Consider the following 22805-nt stretch of genomic DNA (forward strand, 5'->3'; position numbering starts at 1 on the left):
GGCATAGGATTCAATAAATGCTTTTTTTATGTCCAACCCAGTATTCTGAGCTTAGATGATTTTACAGCCAGGAATATTTGCTCTTCTGAGGTTACAGACCACCCATAGCTTGTTTTTTCTTCTCATTTAAAAGCTGAAAGTATAACTAATTAAACAAATATTTCTGCTGTGTTAACTACATGACAGCATTGTTCACAAGGTGGATGCATGGGTTTTTCCCTACCCACAGCCTTTTTCACCCTGAAAATGAGCACTGGGAGAAGGGAACTGGAGCTTTGACAGTAAAGTTATCTCAGTGAAAGAATGAGCTATTGAGATTGATTAGATCAGCAAGATGCTACTCCCTATTGGAAGGGGGAACTCTATTTTATTTAACATTTTCAGCCCTCTGAAAGGAGAAATGGTGCACTCAAAAGCAACCATTTTAGTTCCAACAGTTAACTACAAAAGCTTCATGGGAGGTAGCTGTGCTCATAAAGTTTATCATCTCCTTCATAACATCCATGCCAGACTCTTCCCTGAGTGCATTCCTTACGTCAGCCTTTTAATTAGGATTGCACATCAGCTAAGATAAGGCTGGGAGAAGTGAGCAATTCAGTCTTGTAGCTGTGATGCTGAAAATGTAACTTATTCAGCAATGTCCTGCTCACTTGTCTTTTCTCAGGCACAGGCAGGCGAGATTAATGTCAGGCAGTCTTTTGTGTCTTCTGACTGCATAAGGATGGGAGAGAGTTTTGAGGAGATTTAAGGGGAAAAAAAATAAAAAGAAAGAACCCCCAAGCTCTGCCAGGGGATAATTTGTTCAAATGAATGGGTCTATTCAGCTGCTGGAGTGCTTTGCTAATTGTGTTTGAAAGAATAAAAGCAAACCACAAGCTGCTTTCAGCAGCCGGAAAAAATGGTTTCACATGCCAGCGTATTAACAAGATGAATTCTATTAGTAAAACATATTTAAGATTTTCACGACCAACCCTTCACCTCTTGGAATTAATGAGAGTGTCTTTATTTTCTATAAGAGAAGTATTGACCTGTGGACTCCTAAATTTGGTGAATACAGCAGACTTTTTTTTTTCCCCTGAAGTTAATGCTTTCTCAGTGGTATGAAAGACCAGTGACATCCACATCAGGGTCTTAGGCAAAACTACAGTGTAATAGTAAGTTATTTTCCAGTAACAGATGTCATAAAAGACAGTAAAGGAAAGAAATTATTCATCTCTTTTCCAGTGGATTTGTTTAGTTTTTCTAGTCTATCTAAGATTATTTTTGAAGCTGTCTTAAACCATGGAGGAGATAGTGTAAAACTGTATGTATATCTGGAAATAGTAACATCTGAACTTTTTGGGAATGTAAAAGTTTCGAGTTGATCTTCGTGGATATGTTGCATATTTTCCATAGCCCCATGTTTTCACTTGGATTTCACAGATATTCTCATTCCACTTTATTGAACAGGCACTCTGAAATTTATGGGTAAGGCCCTCTTTGAAGTACTTGCTAGAAATATACCTTATTTTCCACTAATAAAGTGTGAAAAAGATGTCCTCCTGCAAAATTCATAGCCTGTTTCTGGTTTTAGTGCATGCCATTTGCATTGCAAGTAAACCAAAAGCTTATTTGTCCCATTGAAGTATTGTTTTAATGTAAATTTGTAGGATTTTTGACACTGGTGTAGAATGTCCTCAGTTTGGGCTCTGAATGAAGGAAAAGGTAGACTCTCCATCTCATTTTGCATAAAATGTCACTTGAAAAATTGAACACCTTTGCTTAACAGACGTTTTAGCAGCCACTGCCTTTTTCTGTGAATCTTGTCCTCTGGGTATCTCATGAAAATAATACTGAGTTGGAAGTTTCCTTATTTACTTAAAGAATGTTCAGCTCAACAGGCATGAAGAGGAGGTTAGGGTGAGTCTGTCCCATGTCAGGATGGTGTTGCAGCCAGCAGCAGGCTCCTGAGCAGGCAGCTGGAAGCTGTTTTGCACTTCCTAGATGTCTGATTGGATGCTCCAGCCTCAGCACCTTGGGTGCTGTGGAGGGTTCACTTCACCTGTGCTGGCTGGTACTTCCACACTGTGGTCACAGTGTTTGAGTTCTGTCTGAGCCAAGCAGATTAATCAGAGAGTTTGATTGTGAGGCAGGAGGTGTGGGGAGGGAGCCATGCTTTGTTTTCTTTAGGGATGTAAAGGGAGAACAATTCTTCAAAGCCAGAAATGTCTTGAATTCCTTGTTTGAGAGCACCAGAGCAGAAGAGCTGTTGTCTCCACACCGAAGGGGGTCCAGGAAAGCTTTCTTGCACTCATTTGGGGTATTGGTGTGGTGTAAGTGATTCTGAACGACAGCAGGGCAGGGTCTCACTTTGTGATACTCACAAGTGACAAGTCTCCTGAAAAACCAGTGTAAGTGGCAATCAGTAACACCTGAGTCTGAGATCTCCTGCTGCGTCAGCACATTCATTTCATATGGCTGAGTGCTTGGAGGTTAAGGTGAACATAGCTCTGGGAAAGGTTCATTCTCCAGAGGGAAAGGAAATCCTAATGGAAGGGCAGGCCAGTCCCATGGGTGAGTCAGGTCACCCTGGTGTATGAGTGTTGGCAGAGCCAAGGCAGGCAGCAGGGCTTGGGTGCGCTCCACTCCATTGGGCTGTAAGGAAAGGTCAATGTACAATGTGCCAGCTCTGATTTTTTTATTCTTTTTTCAGGGGATATTTAGCAACTTTACTAATGCAGAATGTAGTCATCCTGTGAGAGTGGGCTGTGTGAATAAATGCAGTGGTGTTCTTGGGTATGCAAGGAGGCATAGGAACCCACAGGAGGATACTCAAAACTTCCCTTCTCTCTTTAGTAGATACTTTTTTCATTAGGGAGAGAAGTCTGGGACAAAAATGAGAGGGTCTAGCCCACTCTAAAAAGAACTAATATATCAAAGTGTATTGAAAAGACAAGGAGCGTCTCTGTCCCAGAGGAAATGAATAAGAGGGGCATGAGAAAGGGGCACGCGACAATGGGAGGAGGGTAGGTGAGGACGCCCTTTGCTCCGTGGCTGGGAACAAGGTGACATTCACTGAGCAGGGCATTTACATTTGATGGGAAATGCCTGTGTACAATACATCCAGTTAGCCCCTCAGCCTGCAGACTGCAAAATACCTTATGGAGCAAAACCAAGGAGGATCTCGGGGATCAGACAGTAAATGCAGAGGCAAGCAGCTACAAGAGTGAGTTTTTAGATTCTTTGAGTGGCTGCAAATCCTCAGATTGAGAGGTTTTAACCACCATGCTGCTGCTGAAGAGTGGGAGTATGTGTTTCAGGTGTGCAGCTGGAACCTTACTTGTTGCTGACAGGTACAGACAAATATTTGCTGAGACAGCTGTTGTACCTCTCCTGTGCTAATGGGATCCTTGCAGGGATGCCAGCAAAGGGATGGTTAATCAGCCAGCTGAACACCTTTCATCAGATACCCTGAAAGATCAGATATCTGAAAGAAAATAGCAAAACCAAATAGTTAAATTTTAAATTATTTGGAATGAAAGCATGACTAATAGCAGCCTGAGGGTTTGCATTAGTTCCATGCCATTAAAGTTTGCAAGTTCATATGCCCATTTACCCTGGTATTTAATAAAAGGATCATTTGTCATGGCAACCACAGCCTCAGGTGGTCTCTCCTAGCAAATTATTTACTCCCAGCCCAGAGGTTCCCAAGGTCTTGGCAGGTCATATCTCTCCCCCAGCACCTGGATTTCAGTTCTAGGGGTGCCTCCACCTCAGGATGCCCTGCAGACAGGGCAGGGGAAAGGTGGAATTCAGATTCTCTGAAAGCAGAGCCTGCACCCTGAAGTTCTCTTATGCAGACTCAGTAAAAGGATGCCCAGGGCTTTTAGATGAAAGGAGCAGGAAATCTAAAAGGACTGATGCCCTATGGGGTTTTGTTGAGGCTTTACTGCAAGTTCACTCAGTGGGGAGTTGTTACCTGCCTGGTGAGAATAAGAGGGTCACACCATCCCTCATTCCTAATCCTCCTCTGCTGGAAGAGGTGAACTGGGATGCTTATGAATCCTGGGTTTGTGTGCCTATTTTTTGCCTGGTACTGATCTTAGATGGCTAATCACAGCTTCAAGCATAATTTTGATCTAAGCACCTTTGGCTGTGTCTAAGTCATTTGTGTTTATCCAGCCTTAAGACTGCAAAGCAAATGCCCTGCTGGGTAATCTTTGCTAATCTGCTGCAAAGCAAAAATGAAATGATCCTTTTTGTCAGATGTGTTTTTCACCCCATCCAAGATTTTACCAGCCCACCAGCTACTGTACACAGGTAAATTCAGTTTGAATATATGAGTTGTCTCCAAAGTGATACAGTGATTTTTCTGAGTTTTGCATGAGAACTGATGTGACCTTGAGAGTTTTTAATGCAAAAAATAAAATACGCCCATGATTTTTGTGGTTTGGTGATAATGTTAGTAATCCAAAATCCAAAACAACTGCACATTGTACAAGGATAAACATTTAACAAAAAAATGTCCTTCCTGTTTGTCCTAGCTCTACATTCACTTAAATCACTTAAATTTAGCTTCTTTTAACAAGTGGAACCGATTTTTTCAGATGAGTGACTGTCATCCAGAAAACCGAGATGTTCCTGCTTGTAAAACATTCTTGCTTGCTGACATCAAAAACTTAATAAGTAATGAAAGGATGGGGGTGGTGTTTTTTTGCTGCTAAGTGTTCATCTACAATTAAAATGTCCCAATTTAAATGCCAACTTAAAATGTAAGCATTCATTACAACTGTATAACAGATTATCAGACTACCAATGGAGATTCTTAAAAGAATCTATTTAAAACAAGGATATTTTGGTTTCTGTATGCCTGTGTGTTTTCAGCTGAAAAGAGTAATTTCTTTCATATCTCTTGTGTTTCACCACTATGACTAGATGTGTAATTTCTGCACATAGTTTTGTAACTCATCATGTGTCTGTCCACATAATTTGTTAGAAGGCAGGAAATCCTAAAAAAGTAGGAGGGTTAATTTTATAAATAACACGTTCTATAGTTAAGATCCATTCAGTGTTCAGGCAGTCACATACAGTGCTATGTGCTAGAGATCCTTTGCATTTGTTGTTTATCTGATGTTAGAGATGTATTATTAACACGGGATATTTCACCTTAACTGCAGGAGCACGATAATGTGTTCTCTGATTGTATCCTTTCCCTTGATAGGTGACCTGGAGCCCTTTAGAGGTAAATTATAAGGGTGAATAGTATGTGTGTAAATCATACATAAAGGAGAAATTCCTCTAAATTATTATTCTGTAGGTAGTTGAGTTCTGGTACAAAACAATTCTGCTCGTTAGATACATCAGTTGCATCCCTTAGGGGGCAACATTAAAAAGTAATGCAAGAACCAAATCCCCACAGAGGGGTAAAGTGGCTGGTAGCAGCTTACAAAAGGAGTCAGTGAACACAATGGACGGAGCCAGAAATAAATCCCACACGGTTTTCAGGGGAAAAATCTGGTCTAGAATAGCATGCTGTTCCTGGAGCAGGTCAGTTCTCAGCTCAGCCTGCCCCTGCTTTGACCATGCCAGTGGAGGTCTGGGGAGAGTCTGAGAGCCCAGTGATGTCAGGCCATGGGTTGAGTGCAGCAGTCAGAGCCCCTTGAAGTGAACTGACTGTGGGTAAAGTTCTGACTCTGCTGGGGTGACAGTTCCTCTTTCTGTGTTTAATGGAAGGAGCTCATTTTGGCTGTAGCTGGAAATTTCTCCCCAGCCTGTTTGCAGCAGTCACTGGAGGTTTACAGCTATTTTTTAGATAACCATTGGAGAGTGTTGCTAGCAATAAACAAAGAATGGGCAGCTTTTGCAGGCAGTGGGGTTGGAAAGCTTTCTCCATGCCTTTGTATCTCAGTTGTCACTGTAGCTTGACATATTTTAGCTGACATTTCACAGCACAGCTGCCCTGTAGTCTGGGACTGAATAGATTTTTGCTTCAGTTCACCATTGAGACAATAGAACAACTTGTGGCTGCCCCAGCCAGATGATTGTGAGTAAATCTACTAGTTGTTCAAGAATAGGGTATTAAGAAAAAAAAGGAAGGCTTGAAGAGTGAGATCAGATACAAGAGCAAAGGAGTTGTATTCGTGTATTTGTGGTTAGTTTTCTTTCCATAGCAAGAAAATAACCTTCACTGACAAATACCCTTAACTCCCTGAATTTGGCTGCCTTATTTAAGGAAATCATAGATACTGCTTTAATTTCTTAATCTACTTTTATTTTCTTTTTGTTAATTTATTTTATTTCAGCAGACCTTTTCTTGGATCAAAGGGCTGGCTTCTGGTCCACAGTTGGCTTTAAAGTGGATAGGAGTTTGTTGCTAGTAGTACTTCAGCCCTGTTGTAGTAAGCATCCTCTTGTCTGAGTGGAGCAGAGGCAGCAGTGGTTTGGGGTGCCAGGAGTGCACATCAGCTTGTGTACCAGCTGAGCAGTGCAGGCAGGCAGAGGCATAGTCTCATCCTCAAAGACAAGTGCTTAATTGCAGAACAGCATCTTTGCGTCCAAATCAAACAGAAGGTGAATGATAAAGCAGGGCTCTCGCTATAAGTCGTGTCTCTCAGGTGGTGGAAGCAGGCTCTTTCATGGTGGAGATGGGTGGCTGATGAGCTGCAAGCAATGCTTGAGACTCAAAAGGTGGGCTTCACTCGAAAATTCCTCATGCTACAGGCACATTGCCTGGTGTGCAGAGTGCTTGGGTGGGGCACACACCTCATCTCTGCTCTCTGCATCTCTGCTGCTCCAGTGAATACTGGAGATGAACAAGGAGATGAACAAAAGCAGGCAGTCTTGTCAGAAGAAGCCTCCTTAAAGAAAAGTGATGTCTTGTTCAACTGTGGGGCTGAATTTTTTAGCTATAAATTTTAGAGTGGAGTATAAGCCTCAGTCTGCAGAATTCTACTAATAAAGTCACATGCTCCCCTATGAAAAATATCTTTTGGATTTCCACAGAAACACTGTCTCCCTGTGAAACATGAAATTGATGCTACAGTACTTGAATAAATCTCTTAGATATGCACAGGGTTTTACTGTTAAGCTCTTCTTCTTTTCCTAGGAAGATATGTGAGTTCCAGCTCCAAATAATGAATTGAGTTTGGATATATCCTTTAGAAAACCAAGTCCTGAGCCCCTGCCTCACGTGTTCTTGAGCAGGTGCCTATTTATATATTTCTAGAGACTGGATATCAGTGAATACAGCATGAGGCTGTCCTTGGCTACAGCTGTGTTGCCTGGACTTTGGTGTAATGCCATGTATTCCTTTTCAGCTTTGAATTAAATATTGTGGAAATGGCCTTCTCTGAAGAAAGCATGTATTTATATTATTTTTCCCTTTTTCTTCCTATTTGTTTGAAGCACTATGGTCCAGTAGGGGAGCAGTACGGTTGCCCAGGCAAACAGTCTGTATTTTTAGTCTTAGGCATCTAAATATACAGATTTGATTAACTGTCTTACAGCTTTATTCTCCTTTCCAGTTCCTGCTTTGGTTCCACAGTGATGCCTCCCTGTCTGAAGGCAACCAAAGACATGCTGTTTATGATAGCTGCTTATGGGTGTATCCTGTGGCTCTGCATTTGTTTGGAGTCCTTGAAATCCCAGTCCCAGTGCATGTTAGCATTACCCAGCTGTTATCCATAGGTGATGTTTGGGAGCTCTGTGAGTTTCTGTTGCATGTACAGAATGGAGAAATCCTGTGAGGATCTGAGGAGGTGGATGGTGGGTTAGTGAAAACTTTGATCCTGTTAGGGGTATGACTAATAGGCATACTGAATGACACATGGTAGTGTTATGGCAGTAGGATTAATACATTACTGCAAAGCTGAAACTGCACATGACATTGCTGGTTTGAAATGCACTTCACCTTTTCTCAGGTAGTGATCAGGTGTAAGAATATTTTTCCTTCAGTTTCACATTTTCAATCTACATGTCAGTTCCACCCAGAGTTTCTCATTGGGATTACATAAACTAGGAGTTTGACATAAAATCAATTTGTAAAAATGATATTTTATCTTTAAAAAAGTTAAACGTGAATAATTTCTTTATGTTGATCATCTACTATATGGGAATCATGACCGTTCTGTTCTAGATTTGTGCAGCTCAGAGCAAGGTCATAGCAACTCATCAAAGAACTGCTGAAAGCTCCTGGCCATCTCAGGACCATAAATAAGTATTTAAAACAGCATGGGCTGTGGCAGTGTCCTGAATGGGAATATGCAACATCAGCAAATGGTATTAAAGAAAGAAATCCCTGTTGTAGAGTTAAGTGAATAGTTCTGGATAGTGAGTCAGCAGAAGAAAACTGAAGATGTGTGCCAAGAATGCATGAAAGAAAAGTTATTTATGTCAGGGCTTCTTAGAAAAGCTCATAAAGAAGGGACCATAATTATAATTGGCTTGGTGAAGGAGGATTAAAAGGGGAGAACTGACAGTTAAATTGCAGCTGCTTAGAAAAATACTTCTATTGAGGTATGTCGTAACAGTGTGAGATAGTAGGAGCATCATGTCAAATACATAAATTGGTAAGATTTTTGCAAAATATCTGGGTACAGCCCTCTGCAGTTCCCTAGGGTCTTCACTGTTTGGGGCTGAAACTGTAGTTTGACAACTTGAATATCACTATGGATGTACTGAAAAGTAAATGCAAAGACCAAGTGTGGGAGATGTTGTTTGCCTTTTCAATAGAAAAAGAAGCGATGATGATGCTCCCCACTAAGCATGGAAAGTGGTACGAATTGCTGTAATTGCTGTGATTCAGAGATGGGCAGTTCCAGATGGAGGAGAATAATCTTATTTTACAGTCAGTAGGCAGGATATGGAAAATTATGGGTCTGGCATAGCTGTATCTTGGCTGTCTTCCACATCGGTAGTGTTTTGCATTGCTGTGTATGCTGTTAACACCTTGGTATATATGAACAGTGTGGTCACAATATAGCTGCTTGGGGAGCTATAACTTTGAACTGGGTAAAATTTATGCACATGATTTGCACTGAGAGGGGTTGTTGGGTTTTGGTTGTTTTCTTTTCTCTGATAAAAGGTGATTAATTAGAGGAAAAAGGCAGGAAGATAAATGGAGTATATATCTTATTCACCTGTGCAGTTAGCATACTTGCTTTTTAGGTGTATGGTATTAGAGTAGGATGTGAAAGTAGAACAGAAGATAGCTCAGAAAGAGGTTTCCACATATTTGTACTGCAGCCTCCAAAGATGTTCAGCAAAGCTGGCAGCTTCTCTGCTGCCAGTGGCATTGCTGCCACGTTGAGGGGGTGGCCCTGCAGTATGGGGCATGGACAGCAACATTTCAGTAGGTCTGATGTGCAAATTGTGATCACAGCATTTGGAGCTCTGCTCACACCTGTAATTAAAAGGCAGCATAAATTAAAATGGAAAACACTACAATGAAAAGGCTGCTATGTATTAGAGCTCAACTAAAAGAACTTTTAATAATAATCTATAAGATTAGTGGGCCTTTAATAGATTTTAAACTCTGTTCAGTTTTTATCCTGGAGGCGTCTAAGTTTGAACTAACACATTATTGATTACCATGGATGCCTTCAAGCAGCCTGTGAGGACAATCTCACAGTTACTCTCATTCCTATTTGAAGCTTTCCTGGAATATAAACTTCAGACTCTAGCCCTTTCAAATGCTTTTCCTGCAGCAAAGAGCAAACCCTTCAAAATTTTTGCAGCTATTACTTCACATTTTAAGTCTATCCACATCATGCAACACATGGTCTGTGTGGAATCGTGGCAATTTACAAAAGATTGAACAAGATGATATACAGGAAAACTTTATTCCCTTCATAGGGTCCTGTATCACCTTTCAAGAAATGCTGCTTAAACATGTTCCTGGATTAATGTGAAATGTCTCAGGTGTGCCCAGCATATGGTTTGGCTGGGGAGTGTAAGTGCAATCCCATCTGCAAACAGTAATTACAACTCTTTCAGAAGATTTTAAATTGCATTAATTATCCATAGTTTCAGCTTCCTTGACAACATGAAATAAAATGCTGGGGTTTGTGTGTGAGCAACTGAGCAGTGGCATAAATGATTTTCTGACAATTTTTTAATGTGATTTTTCACATGTAATGTAAGGGGTTTTGGCCAAGTGGAGCTTTGGCAAGAGGCTGTGGCAGTAACCTCCCAAACTGCAAAGTGAGTTTTGACAGGGCTTATCTGGCAAATCTGCAGTGTCTACAGAAGGGTTTTCAGGCCTGTGGCATGACTAGATTTCAGGTTGAGCAAATTAGCTGACACAATGGATTTTGAAGGTTGCTGTGTTACACTGAGAGGTCTTTGCCAAGGACAAAAGAAGTGACAAATAGCTTTCCTTTAAACAAATGCCAGCCACAAACTGTAAATCAGCCAGCAGAGAGGTATAGCTACTGGAGAGTTAATTTCTCTCCTGAGAGAAAGAATGTCACATTAAGAAAGCTGAAGTTTGATCATCCACAGGCCACTTGGACTCTAACACTGGCACATGAAGCAGTTGTCAGGCTTTGTGGTTTCTTGGTTTGGTTGGGTTTTTTCAGTTCTGAAAAGTTAAAGCCCCTGCTGGCAAAGCCTGTCCTAGTATGCACCCTGTCCATCAGCTCTTTTTATTTCACCAAAAGCCTGACTTTCACCTCTTTTCAGGCTTTCTTTTTACTTCAGAATAACTGGAGCTGCCCTTTATTCTGCGGCTGTCAGAGTGAGCTGAGCTGTTTTGCACCTCCTGTGACACCATGGTCTCTTCCCCCGCTGAATGTAATGCATTCAAGTGTAGCATAGTTTGGAATTGCTCAAAGTCCAGTTCTAAATGTCAGAGCAATGTAAACTTTTATAATATCAGTAAATAATTCTGAAATTCTCCTTACTGTTGGCAACTGCTTTAAGAGTGAAGGCGTGTCTTGGGTGTAACAACATTATCAGGGTTTGACTAGCTCGGTTTGCCAATCAACTATGTAATACTTTATATCTGTGGAGCAGTTATTTGTTAACTGGCCACATGTTTTGTCTTGTAACATTTTTAATGTCCAGCTGAACCTGAGAGAGTTAGAGTAGCATTTCATTTACTGGCATTTTAAATTGTTTTGATCCACTGAAGTGGAAGATAACTTAAATGTTACTTCTGTCCAGGGGAGTATTTGTAGAGATGAGTTGTTCACTGGAAGTGGCATTAAGGGACCCCATAATGTGATTACACCTTTGCTAGGATGTCAGGAGGTTTTTTTTTATTGTAATGAAACTCCTGAGTGGATGGGAACATCTTCCTTGCAGTTGAAAGATAATTTATTCAGAATTACTGTGTATTGAGTGATACATTCCACTGCTGAAATGTGAGTTGCTGCCTACAGAGAAGGAGCAGGAATACCTGTGCTGCTCAGGTCATTCTGCATCAACTTCTACTGATGGGTCTTCATCTGAACTCCAATTCTGAAATAATTATTGCTTCACCACTGAAGCACACCAGGCTCCTGAGAGCAAACTTGTAATGTTTCTGCAGCACTCAGCTGTTTTTGTAACTCACAGACCGAAAACTGTGCATTGCCTATGGAGGTTCATTGGAAGCAATCTTCTCTTGTGTTAGTGTTGTAAAGCAGGGTTAGGGTTATTTCATTGATTTCACGTAACTTAGTGAGAAAACGATAAAGGAGAGATAAAAACTGCCTTCTCTGGAGGCAGTTCCAGAGAACACATTACTGGAGAGGGTAAGTAGTTTTCTCCATTGCTCATTTGCTAGTGGGGAGATGCTTGGCTGAACAAGGGCCAGGAATGGAAATGGTAATCATTAAACAAGCAAATCTGCCAGTTGTGCTCTCCAAAAAAAATCATGACAGAACATACTTCCCAGTCCTGAGAGGTGCTAAGTCCCCTGTGCAGGGGGAGGGGGCTATAGTTGCTGCTGTGGGACGAGGGTGCTCAGCACCTGACAGAATCTCACATGGTCAAGTGCAGAATTTGTGCTTCTGGGCATGGGAACTGGGATCTGCAAATTTCTACCCTATCTGCAAAGTTATTCAGACACAACATTATGAGTGTCCAGAATACAGATAGTGGTTAACTGTTTTAAAAACAGTTAGAAGTTGCCATTGTCCCCCTGAGGTTTTTTTGAGATACATTCTTTTCTGTTCCAGCAGCTGAGAAAATAACTCTCCAAATTAGTCACTTTGGTTAATTTGTAGATTTGCTCTAGTCAATCAATTACCTAGGAAAGAAAAAATTTATTATATATCAACTGCCTTTTTTTTTTCTTCTTTCTTTTTTAGGTGAACATGTTTGTGGAAGGATTCCATGATGCTATTCTTCTTTATGCTCTAGCTTTACAGGAAGTCCTGAAGATAGGTTTCAGTAAGAAAGATGGGGAAAAAATTGTTCAACAAACACGGAACAGAACCTATGAAGGTAATAGTTGATATGGAATTCCAGTTTTCAGAGTCAAAAATCTTCAGGTCTTTGTTCTGTGCAAAGTAAGGTCTCGTGTATATTCCACTCCTAAGAGAGAGGAAAGCAACCATATGAAACCATGTGCGTCTTTAAGGCTGGCTCACATATCTCAGTCTGTCTTTTATTTGCACCAACTGCTGAGGTCTTGACTCAGTTCAAAAACCTCTTAATTTAATGACCCTCACTGATGTTGTAAAGAAATACCAATAATTTTCTCAGGCTACTTATTTGTTTTTGAAAAGATTACAGCTGCTTGCTTTGCTCACATTCATCTATTAGCTCTGAGATTGCCTCATTTTTTCCATTTCACTTTTTTATCTTGAAAGCCTGGGAATGGATAGAAGCAAGCAGGTGCCAGGGTTGAGGTTATTTTGTGTTTCTCAATGGGATTCCTTTGGGCCCTAGAAGGATTTCCCCCAGCCCCCTTTCAGGAGCTGTGTGTGTTGTCTCAGAGGCAGCAGCTGAACAGCACTGTGCCATTCTGTGCCTAATCCTCGAGGATACAATTCTGCAGTGCAGCTGGCACTTGTGTGTCACCTTGCTGATGCAAAGCAATGCTGATGCTTTTGCCAGGTAAGAATTGTAATAAAGAAACTGAAGACTATTGGTTTAATCTGTCATCTCTTAAATTATTTCCATCCATCTCATATAGTAGTCCAATCATTTGATATAGACTGGCAAGATTTCCTGTGGAAATGCCTGAGAGAAGGAAACATTTCCCCTAGATAAGAAGCAAATGATTCATCTGAATGTGTAAGAAAAACCTCAGTGGCCAGGTTCTCAGCTCCTAGAACACGCTGAATATGGTGTAGGAAGGCAAGAAGGGCAGTAGCCCCAAACCAATTTTCTGTTCTCAAATTGTGGTACAATTGTGAACACAAGGCAGAAGAACACTCAGGGCAGTTTAAGGGAACACTCAAGCACTTTAAAGCAGGTGATTGCTTTAAGTTATGCTGGTTGCAGTGGTCTCATGAGAAGCCCTGCACCATCTCTAGGTTGTGCTTGGTATCCCAAGATATCTCTTCATATCTATGGCTCTCCAAAACACTGTTTTAAAAGGGAGGGAATCTGGTGCCTAAGGATTTACTTGTCTGTTTGTGCTGTGTGTGAGCAGATGCCTCAGCACAGCCTGTGTTTTCTCTGCTCCTGTTCCTGTGCTCCAGGAAGCCACCAACTGGTGTGCCCATGCATCCTTTGTAGTTCCATGTGCTCCACGTGAGCTACACGGTTGATTCTCACACCTTGCTTGTAAAACCTGTCAGGAGATAAAAATGTTCTCTTTCCTCACTTTAGAAAACCAGATTGTTGCTGATGGCTGGCTTATTCCACCTATTCTGAAAATGTAGCTGACTTGGGCTTTGAGGGTGCAGTTGGTCAAAATTCTTGTAAGTCATATGACTTTTTCTCCCTGTGGCAGTACTTTGGTGGACATAAAATTGACTTTTAAAGCGGCCTTTGTCTCAATGTCTTGTAGTCCAGTCCCTTAAGGAAGATAAAGTCCCTTTATCCTTCCTGTGAGCCCCTCTTTGCAGTGGAGGCAGCATCACAGAGTATGGTTCATGCACACCCATCAGGTTCTGCTGTGGGACTGAAGCTTTGTCATTCCCTTTGACTTTTGCAGGCCTTGCTAATGAGAACTCCAGTTTCACCAGTGGAATTAATTTAACTTCTAACATGTAGATATCTGATTGTCTTGGCACCTCATTTTTACACCTGCTCTGACTTACCAGGGCTCCAAACAGAATGTAGATGCTTCTTCCTGCAGAATTCCATCTGCCTGCCACAGCTGCACAGACATTATGGGCTTAGGAAAGGACAAGGCTGGGGTGATCTAAGGATTGCTTAGGATTCATGGGTTTGTTAAAGACAGCATGGTATAACTTCAGGGCACATCTGGTGCAGAGTATTTGCTATTCATTGGTATTTCCTCTGAAAAAGTAGAAAATTTTTTTTTGTATGTAGGTGTCTCACATAAAAAACCAGAAAGAAAGCTGAGATAAAATCATTCCACTTTCATGCAAATGCAATTCTTCATTAAGGTTGTTTCAAAATTTCCTACTTCTGTAGGAAATTTCTTAATTTCCGTAAGGAAACTGAGGAAATGTTTCTTAAGGAAATTGCAGGAAATGTCAGCTTTTCAAATTCCTATGAAAAATTAATCCTTCCTACTGGAAAAAAAAAATCCTATAGGAACTCCAGGTTTCAATTTCAGTACTTATTTGCAAAAACTGAGTTTTGGTTTTTTTAGGTCACAAAAGTGTCTGTTTCAACTAGTACCTCCTGTCAGACCCAGAATCCAAATTCATGAGTAATCAGGGACATCACAGTTTTTCAGAGTCTCAGAGCCAAGTGGCTGTTACACCCATTTGATTTCCCTGCAGTAATTGAATTGACAACTATGTGATTACTGTGTTGTTACAGTGAAATAGATGCTTAACAATAATCTTTGATTACCACTTCATATTTTAAAAACCACAGCAAGCTGAGATATTCTTGACATCACTAAATCTGAAGACACAGAATAAATGGAGATGTGTTAAGTCTGTTGCATGCCCACTGTCACTTGGCACATTGGGGGAAATTTGTACTCTGAATATCCGATCTCTCTTTTCTGATTGACTGTTGCTGAGAGCCTGAATCTCCGTGGCTTTGTGCCTGGTTGTAGCTGGTGCAGTTGGTGTAACATGGGTGTACAATGATACCTGATTGCCTTGCCCAGGTGTCAACGGCTGTGCTTGGTGTCAGGCAGTGGAGGATCACATTTGAGAATATCTAAGGTGAAAAAGTGTACCAGCAGTCTTAAAGTGTCTTCACCATAGTTAATTGGTATTGTTTGATGGATTTTAAGAAACTGTTTGACTTACACTTGAGAATTTGAAGCCAAGCTTTTTGTACACAAGGACATGCATTTAAATAACAGGTTTAGATGGAATCCAAGGATGTGTTCATTTCCCTTGGCAGACCAAACCAGTTGCCCAAGTGAGGCTGTGCAGTTTCCATCCTTGGAGACCTTGGAGAGCAGATAAAACCTCTAAGCTGGAGATTGGGCTCAGGATCCCCAAAGCCCCTTCAAACTTGAGATAACCTATGAATCAATGAGTCCCAGTTTCCCCAAAGTTTTCTAGAAACTGTAAAACAAGGAAGTGGAATGGGGCTCTAAGAATATAAATCAAATTAAATGTATTACATAGTTAATCTTATGTAGATGAATACAGGGCTTAATGCATTTGTAGTGCACATGGAGCCCCTGTTTCATGCCATGTCCAGTATCCCATTAGATGGAAACCACACTGGACTAGTTGTATGGGTGCAGTAGCCCCTTCAGCCTGTGGGATCTAGGTCTCTGCCCCTGTGTCCTCTGCAGCACATGAGCTGGACTCTCTTTATTGAGGCATCATCAGATATTTCAGGATTAGGCTCTCTGTAAATAATTAATGTTAAATATATTTGTGTTTTAGTCTTACATGGTTTTTGGGTTAGATTTTTCTCACGTATTCTTCAGACTCACACGTTTAATATTTAAAAAGGAGAAATGTTAAGAATTCAGGAATGCAGACACCGAGATGAAATTACAGTTTCTTCTGGAATGCCAACAAAAATGCAGGGAGATTGATGAGATTTCCTGTCATATCAGTCTGTAAAAACCTGTCCACTGTTTTCATGTTTTGCTTGGAAAGGCTCAGTATTTTAACTAATTAATCTTCTGATTCCTCACATGCCATTCTTTAGGCATTGCAGGGCAGGTGTCCATTGATGCCAATGGAGACAGATATGGGGATTTCTCTGTGATTGGAATGACAGACCCGGAGGCAGGCACACAGGAGGTAAGGAAAACAAACACCATTGCAAGTGGCCACTGATGAATTAGTAATTCAAAGTAATATGATATCATCTCTTTACTTGGTGGCTTAATCTTATCAATTTAAAGACCGAATCCTTTCTGTAAAATAGCTATCTTGAAGTAGTTATAGTAAGTTTTTTAAACTTTGTTCTTTTCTTTAACAGTACAACTTCACATGATGCTAGCCTTTAACTAAAGGGTGAATTCTCACAAGCTGGCTAAGTACTGCGAATCTTGCATATGAGAAATTATTGTTTAAAAATGAGCAAGGCCTTTTATTTATTGGTGGGAAGAAAGATTAATCTTACAGCAACACTGATGCATGAGTTGTCCTGATGTATTAACACAGCAAGTACAGGTACTTAAATCTTAGGCTGTGGTCAGCCACAAGCAGGAGTGCAAGCCTTGCCTGGCCTTGTTTGTCAGGCAGCCATTCCTGAGTGCCTTCTTTTCAGTGTTTAAGAAACATTTTAATCAGATGGCTCCATATGCACCAAATAGGTTTTTCCACTGGATGCAGAAGGAATGGAAGAGATGGACTGTGAAAAAGTCTGTGAGAAACAGCACCAGCTGCAAGTAGAGAATAGCATGCCTGGGCTGAGTTTATTAATACATGCAGTGCCCTAAGTCCAGCTGCAGGGTAATGCTTTTGTTAGTTGCAAAATCAGCATCAGCCTCAGCTTTGCTGGTCTCCCTGATTTCAACAAGCTCAAACAAAAAGTAGCAGTATCTGAGCTGGACATTTCAGTGAATGGTTTTGAATCCAGTGAAATTACATTGTTGCTGGTATTGCAGCAGAGAAGAATTCAAGGAGCCCTTTTAGAAGTATGAGGATGTCTCGTGTATTTTAGTGTGTGAAAGTGATTGAAAAACTACACCAGTAAACTGCAGACACTCACAGGGGTAGTAGGAGTACAAAATGGTTGGGATAACTTTGGTATGAACAGCCTGTGTTTCTTCTGTTTTCTCAGCCCAAGAGCTTTTTATCTCATTTATCAATTTAATTTTCATCTTTCCCTTCTTTCCATTGCTCTTTTGCTTGCAATTTAAACTACCTTTTTTTTTTTTTTTTCAAATGTTACATTTATTCTTTTAATTTATTGTGGAATTTCCCTTTGCTTTTTTTAGATACATAAATATACATGCAATTAACATTTTACACATGATTACTTACTACTTTTGTCTGCCACATAATTTCTAACCTCACACCTCACTCTAAAAACATTGTTTATTTGATAACTTGTTCTATTCATCTGGATAACTTCTTCTGTGTAGGAGACTGTTTCTCAGCTGAACTATGCCAGATGGATGGGTGTTTGGGCAGAGCTATTTTCCCAGGTCTATTCTCAGAGTTTAAAGCTAGAAGAAAACCTAGATTTCCTAGTTTGATCTCTGCTATATTTGGTACAGGCAGGTTTCTTAACCTCTATGGAGCCCTGTTGTTTACAAGTGAGTAAAACTCATGCTGCAACAGACATTTATTTTTGGTTTGGAGACACTGAAAAAACAGAGACTGCCTTGCTGGTGCCCTCGATGTTTGTTCCAAAGAGGAACCATTCTTGCTCTTCAAAAATCTATATCCTACTTCTGATCTGAATCCATGTGATTCCTGCTTATAGCTTTTTGCTCTTAAACCGTTCTTCATATTTTCTTATTTAATAAGTCTTGGTGATAGAGGACTCACCCACTCCTGCTTGAAAACATATAAATAAAATAAATTAAACAGTCTCTTAATAAAAAATCTGCTGCCTGTGAATGGTCTCTGTTTTTCTGGTTTACTGATTTCGCCTTAATTTTTGGACAATTGCTGAACACAGTCATTCTTCAAAGGATTTATATCCCAGTTGCAACTGTGAGAGAAATAAGTATCTTTATTTAGTGTAAAATGTACCTTTGTGTATTTAACCAGCGGAAACATTATTTAATGTCACTGACTTCAAAATGAAATTCAGGTGAAAGATTTCAAGAGGCTATCCATGCCTTGAATTCTAAATCTGGTGTATTAACATCTAAGTTTTATCTGTGGTAGGACAAAAAGATGTATTGATGTGCTCCTGCCATTGTTTCTGACCACTTCAGTGTCACAGTAAATGGTTTTGCTGCTGTACATAGATGTTTTTAGACATATTGCTGCAGTAGAGTCAGCATAGGCTATCTTGAATGAAGCCTGAAACTGCTGAAGAAAGACAGGACTGAAATTCTAAAGTGCCTTTATGAATTGGTATGAAAAAATACTGCCCTACTACCAGAATAATGCATATGTAAATATCAACAACTGCAGAAAGACAAGATTTGAAGGTTTCAATGTAACATAGTCAAGTATATCTGAATTCTGCCAAAACAGAAGGCTCCATCCTGGAGTGTGTAGTTGAGTCTCAGCACTCAAAGTGCTCGAATTCCTGGAACCACAGAAGGGTTTAGATTGGGAGAGGCCTTAAAGACCATCCAGTTCCAATGCCCCTGCCATGGACAAGGACTCCTTCCTCTGGACCAGATGGCTCTGAGCTCTAACCACCCTGGCCTTGAATGGATGTTGAAGTTACATGCACAGCTTCTTTCTGCATCCTGTGCCACACCACCCTCAGAGCAAAGAATGCCTGCCTAACATCTAATCTAAATCTCTTCTTTTAGTTTAAATCTGTTGCCCTTGTCCTGTCACTACCTGCCTGTGATACAGTTGTTCTCCCTCTATTTTATAAACCCTCTTGAAGTACTGAAAGGCTGCAGTGAGATCTCCCCACAATCCCAGCTCTCTCAGCCTATCCTCACAGCAGAGGTGCTCCATCCCTCTGATCATCTTGGTGGCCTCCTCTGTGCTGGCTCCAGCAGGTCCCTGTCCCTCCTGTGCAGGGACCCCAGCTCTGGATGCTCCAGCTGGCTCTCAGCAGAGCAGAGCAGAGGGGCAGAATCCCCTCCCTCCCCTGCTGCCCACGGGGCTCTGGATGCAGCCCAGGACACGTTTGGCTCCCTGGGCTGTGAGTGCCATGGCCAGGGCATGTCCAGCCTCTCACCCACAGCACCCCCAGGTCCTTCTGGGCAGGGCTGCTCTGGGTCTGTTCATGCCCAGTCTAGACTCATGTCTAGCTGCTGATGCTTTCACTTAGCTGGGTGACAATCCTAAGCACTCAACTCACTATGGAGCAATTGAATACAAGCCCAGGGAGAGTAGGAGGAATATTCAGAAAGTTAAAAAGCTTGTATAAACTGGATTTATATAGAAAAAAAGCCTGAGGGCAGAATCAGATAAGAGCCTGGAAAGCAGCGATGCAGAAAGGAAGAGTTTCTATGACAACTGACAATTTGGCAACAAGTGATGGATAATTACAAAAAAAAAATTTTATGTTAGATGCTAGGGAAAACAATTGACAGTAAGGGTAGCTAAGTTCCAGACTAATTGATGCAGAAATTGTCAAGTCTCCATCTTTGAAGGCTTTCATTAACAGATTAGAAAAACATCTGTCAGGAATGCTTTCCTTCAGCTGATTCTGCCCCAGGGCAGGGCATGCACCAGGTAACCTCCCACAGACCCCCTTCAGCCCTCTTCCCTGAAATTCAACATCATACCACAGGAGCTGAGTGAGTGACGCTTCTCCTCTGTTTGTTTCACTTCCCTAAGTTGACAGTAAAATCCTTTCATCCCCTTCTTGTTTTGCCTAGGTGATTGGGGACTACTATGGGAAGCAGGGGCGATTTGAAATTCGATCGAATGTGAAATACCCATGGAACCACGGCAGGCTGCGACTAGATGAAAGCCGAGTTTCAGAGCACACAAACAATACACCATGTAAATCATGTAAGTTTAGTGACTCAATGCTGCTTCACCAGCTCCAAAGAGAAGAATCCATGAGTTGCTGCAAAATAATGGGCCATAATAAATTGTTTAGCACAGTTGTCCAACTGAGACGTGGTGGCTGTCTCTGTCCCTCCCAACTGCTTGGGAGGTTAAGGTCTGGCAGCCATGGGTAGTACATGGTCTGAATCACTTCCCTGAACTTAAACATAGCAGTAATCATGCACAGGCCAGAGCCCTGGAGGCTTTAAGTCTTTATGGAGGCCTTTTAGCCAGGAAGAGGGATGTAACTGAAACCCCAGCAGAGAATAATCACACTGATAATTAGCAGCTGTGCCAGTGGGAACAATGTTCTCCCAGTGCAGAATGATTTTCAGTGGTATGAGAAGGCACTGTGAGGGGCTTAGTAGGCTAAGAAGAAGTGAAGATAGTTGAATGGGGTGACATCTGTGAATTCAGAAGGCTGGGACTACCCTCGAAAGAGCAGGTGTCCAGTCTTTCTAGCACACTGACATTGCAGACCTTGTTGTAGTGAGTAGGAAGCTGCAAGGAAATTAGGGTAGGAAGATAATGGTGCCTCGGTGACAAAGGATAATCTTTTCACAGGAGACAAATTGCTAGTCCTGCAGTGAAAAGCTAACTCCAGCCTGATATTTCTTGAATCCTTGAAAAACTGGTTTGAATGCAGACCACATCTGTGGTCAGTGTACTGTAGCTATGCACCCTCTTCCATCTGTACAGACAGAATCCCCTTGACGGGTCGAGGATAAAGGAAGAGAAGGAAGCAGTTGAATTTCCTTCTCTGTTCCTTTCCACAAACCCAGGTGGGAATGGAAATGGGAATAGACTACATGCACGTGAAAGTGCCATTGCTCTTCAGGATCCCTGCACTTCCCAGAGTCACTCCCTCTTTGGGCTCCCCTTCAGCCACTCTGTCCCTGTTCTGCTGCTGCTGAGATTTGAAGCAAGATGAAAGTCATATGGCTTTAACTTGAAACAATGTAATTTCAGGAAGTAATATGGAGGAAGTGGATACTGGATAATCATAGTAATTTTAATAAACCTGGGTGATAGAGGGTTAAGATTCTAATCCAGGTAAGGTAAGTTTGTTTCTGTTAACAGTGACTCAAGGCATATTCAGTGCTGATTCCCATTATGTGTGTCACTGTAACCCCAGTCAGTGTTACAATGCAGACCAAGCTGTCCAGGCCAGTTTCCTAACATTTCCTTGTGTCATATCTCCAGAGCTGTGCCTTCATCTGACACTGATCAGGGGGCTTTCTCAACCCCAAGGAAAGCAAGGACAAAAAAGTAAACATGCAGATACTAGAACAGGTTCCCTTGGAGTCCCGAGCTCTGAAAGGCTTTAGTTATTAGCTAATGTTGGTCACTAATTCCCTAATTGTGTGTATTTTCCAATATGTGAATGCAGATAGTTTTCAATATGAACCCTGATTGTTTATTTTTTTCCCCCTTTCAAGCAGGTGGTCTAGGAGAATCAGCAGTTACAGGAATAGTTGTGGGCGCCTTGCTTGGAGCAGGATTGCTAATGGCTTTTTACTTCTTCAGGTTAGTCCAATTCATTGAAAGTTCTGTAAAGTTTTTATTCATCATCCAAACTTCTCAGCTCCTGGCAGAATATCCTTGATGGGAGACAGAGAGGCACCATAATAATGTGTGGTAACATTTTCACCAGAGACAGTGAACTGTCAAAGGACAATCAAAGGACTTTGATTGTCCTTTTGTGTTTATCCAAATAATTTTATTGACTTGAGTCTTCATCCTGTTACTACTTACATCTCTAAGTAATGTTACTCATGGAAGTAATTCCAGTGAGTTTCAGGCATTCACAGTTGCTTTAGTAAAATGCTCTGGCCTTGAAAGCTGCCTTTGTTTGGTGCTCCTTGCCAGCACAGTTGTGCAGGCTGTGATCTGCAAGAGATTTATATCTTGAATGGAATTGTACTGAACAGAAAGAGATTTCTGTTTTGGTGTAAGAGAGCATTTGGATTCCAAAGCTGTACATTTAACTTAATAAGCTGAGGTCAGTGCAGGGTGTTCAGTGTTTCATTCCTGTTTAAGTAAGATAATCCTTACAATGCTAGTCAGCAAATGTAAAATCTTGATAATTGATCCTATACTGATGGAATACATTAGTTATACTTGTTCAGCACCTTATGTATACAGTAGTTTATCCTCCTTCTATGGAAAAGCCAGACAGGAGAATAGAATTAACCTCTGCATGCAAGAATCAAATAATTCTATCCAATAAAAAATACCAGTTTATAAAAAATGTTAACAAAATAAAACAGGCAAAGTCTGCTTCAATTCACCATGACACTTTCAGGGTTTCAAAGAACCAAGCTTATTCATCAGGTACTTAAAACTGAAATTCTTCAGGATGATTTTATTCTTGCATGTGTTCAGTGCTTATAGTGTTGTTTGGGTTTAAGATAGCATTAAGTTGGCTTGGACTGAATAAAGTATATCTTTAAAAGTAAAAGAGAATAAAAATCTGTCATTATATTTTATGTCATCAGAGGTTCTTGCATGTTACATAGATTCTCAGCCAGAGATGACAGTTGTTAGGTGTGTGCTTGCAGCATTGCTGATATTGGGAGGGAATTGGTATGTAAGAATAAGAAAAAAACAGCAAATATCCTGGTCTGCTATAAAGCTATGCAAAGTATCATTTTAAGAACAGAAGCTAAACTCCTAGTCATC

At 41.0% G+C, this 22805-nt stretch overlaps 1 protein-coding gene across 2 annotated transcripts in view; it reads left to right on the forward strand.

The window, feature by feature from the left end:
* Positions 1–22805, forward strand: part of NPR3 (natriuretic peptide receptor 3) — a 45446-nt gene that overhangs the window by 13730 nt on the left and 8911 nt on the right. Inside the window, exons 4-7 of one of the 2 annotated variants that reach the window (XM_086869867.1) lie at positions 12273–12408; positions 16180–16274; positions 19949–20084; positions 21563–21650. In XM_086869867.1, the coding sequence (XP_086725993.1) occupies positions 12273–12408; positions 16180–16274; positions 19949–20084; positions 21563–21650 (455 nt within the window). The remainder of the gene's footprint in view (positions 1–12272; positions 12409–16179; positions 16275–19948; positions 20085–21562; positions 21651–22805) is intronic. The other variant, XM_086869868.1, reaches the window with a different exon arrangement.

Source organism: Cyanistes caeruleus, chromosome Z (genome assembly GCF_971803275.1).
Source record: "Cyanistes caeruleus chromosome Z, bCyaCae1.hap1.1, whole genome shotgun sequence".
Lineage (NCBI taxonomy): Eukaryota > Metazoa > Chordata > Aves > Passeriformes > Paridae > Cyanistes > Cyanistes caeruleus.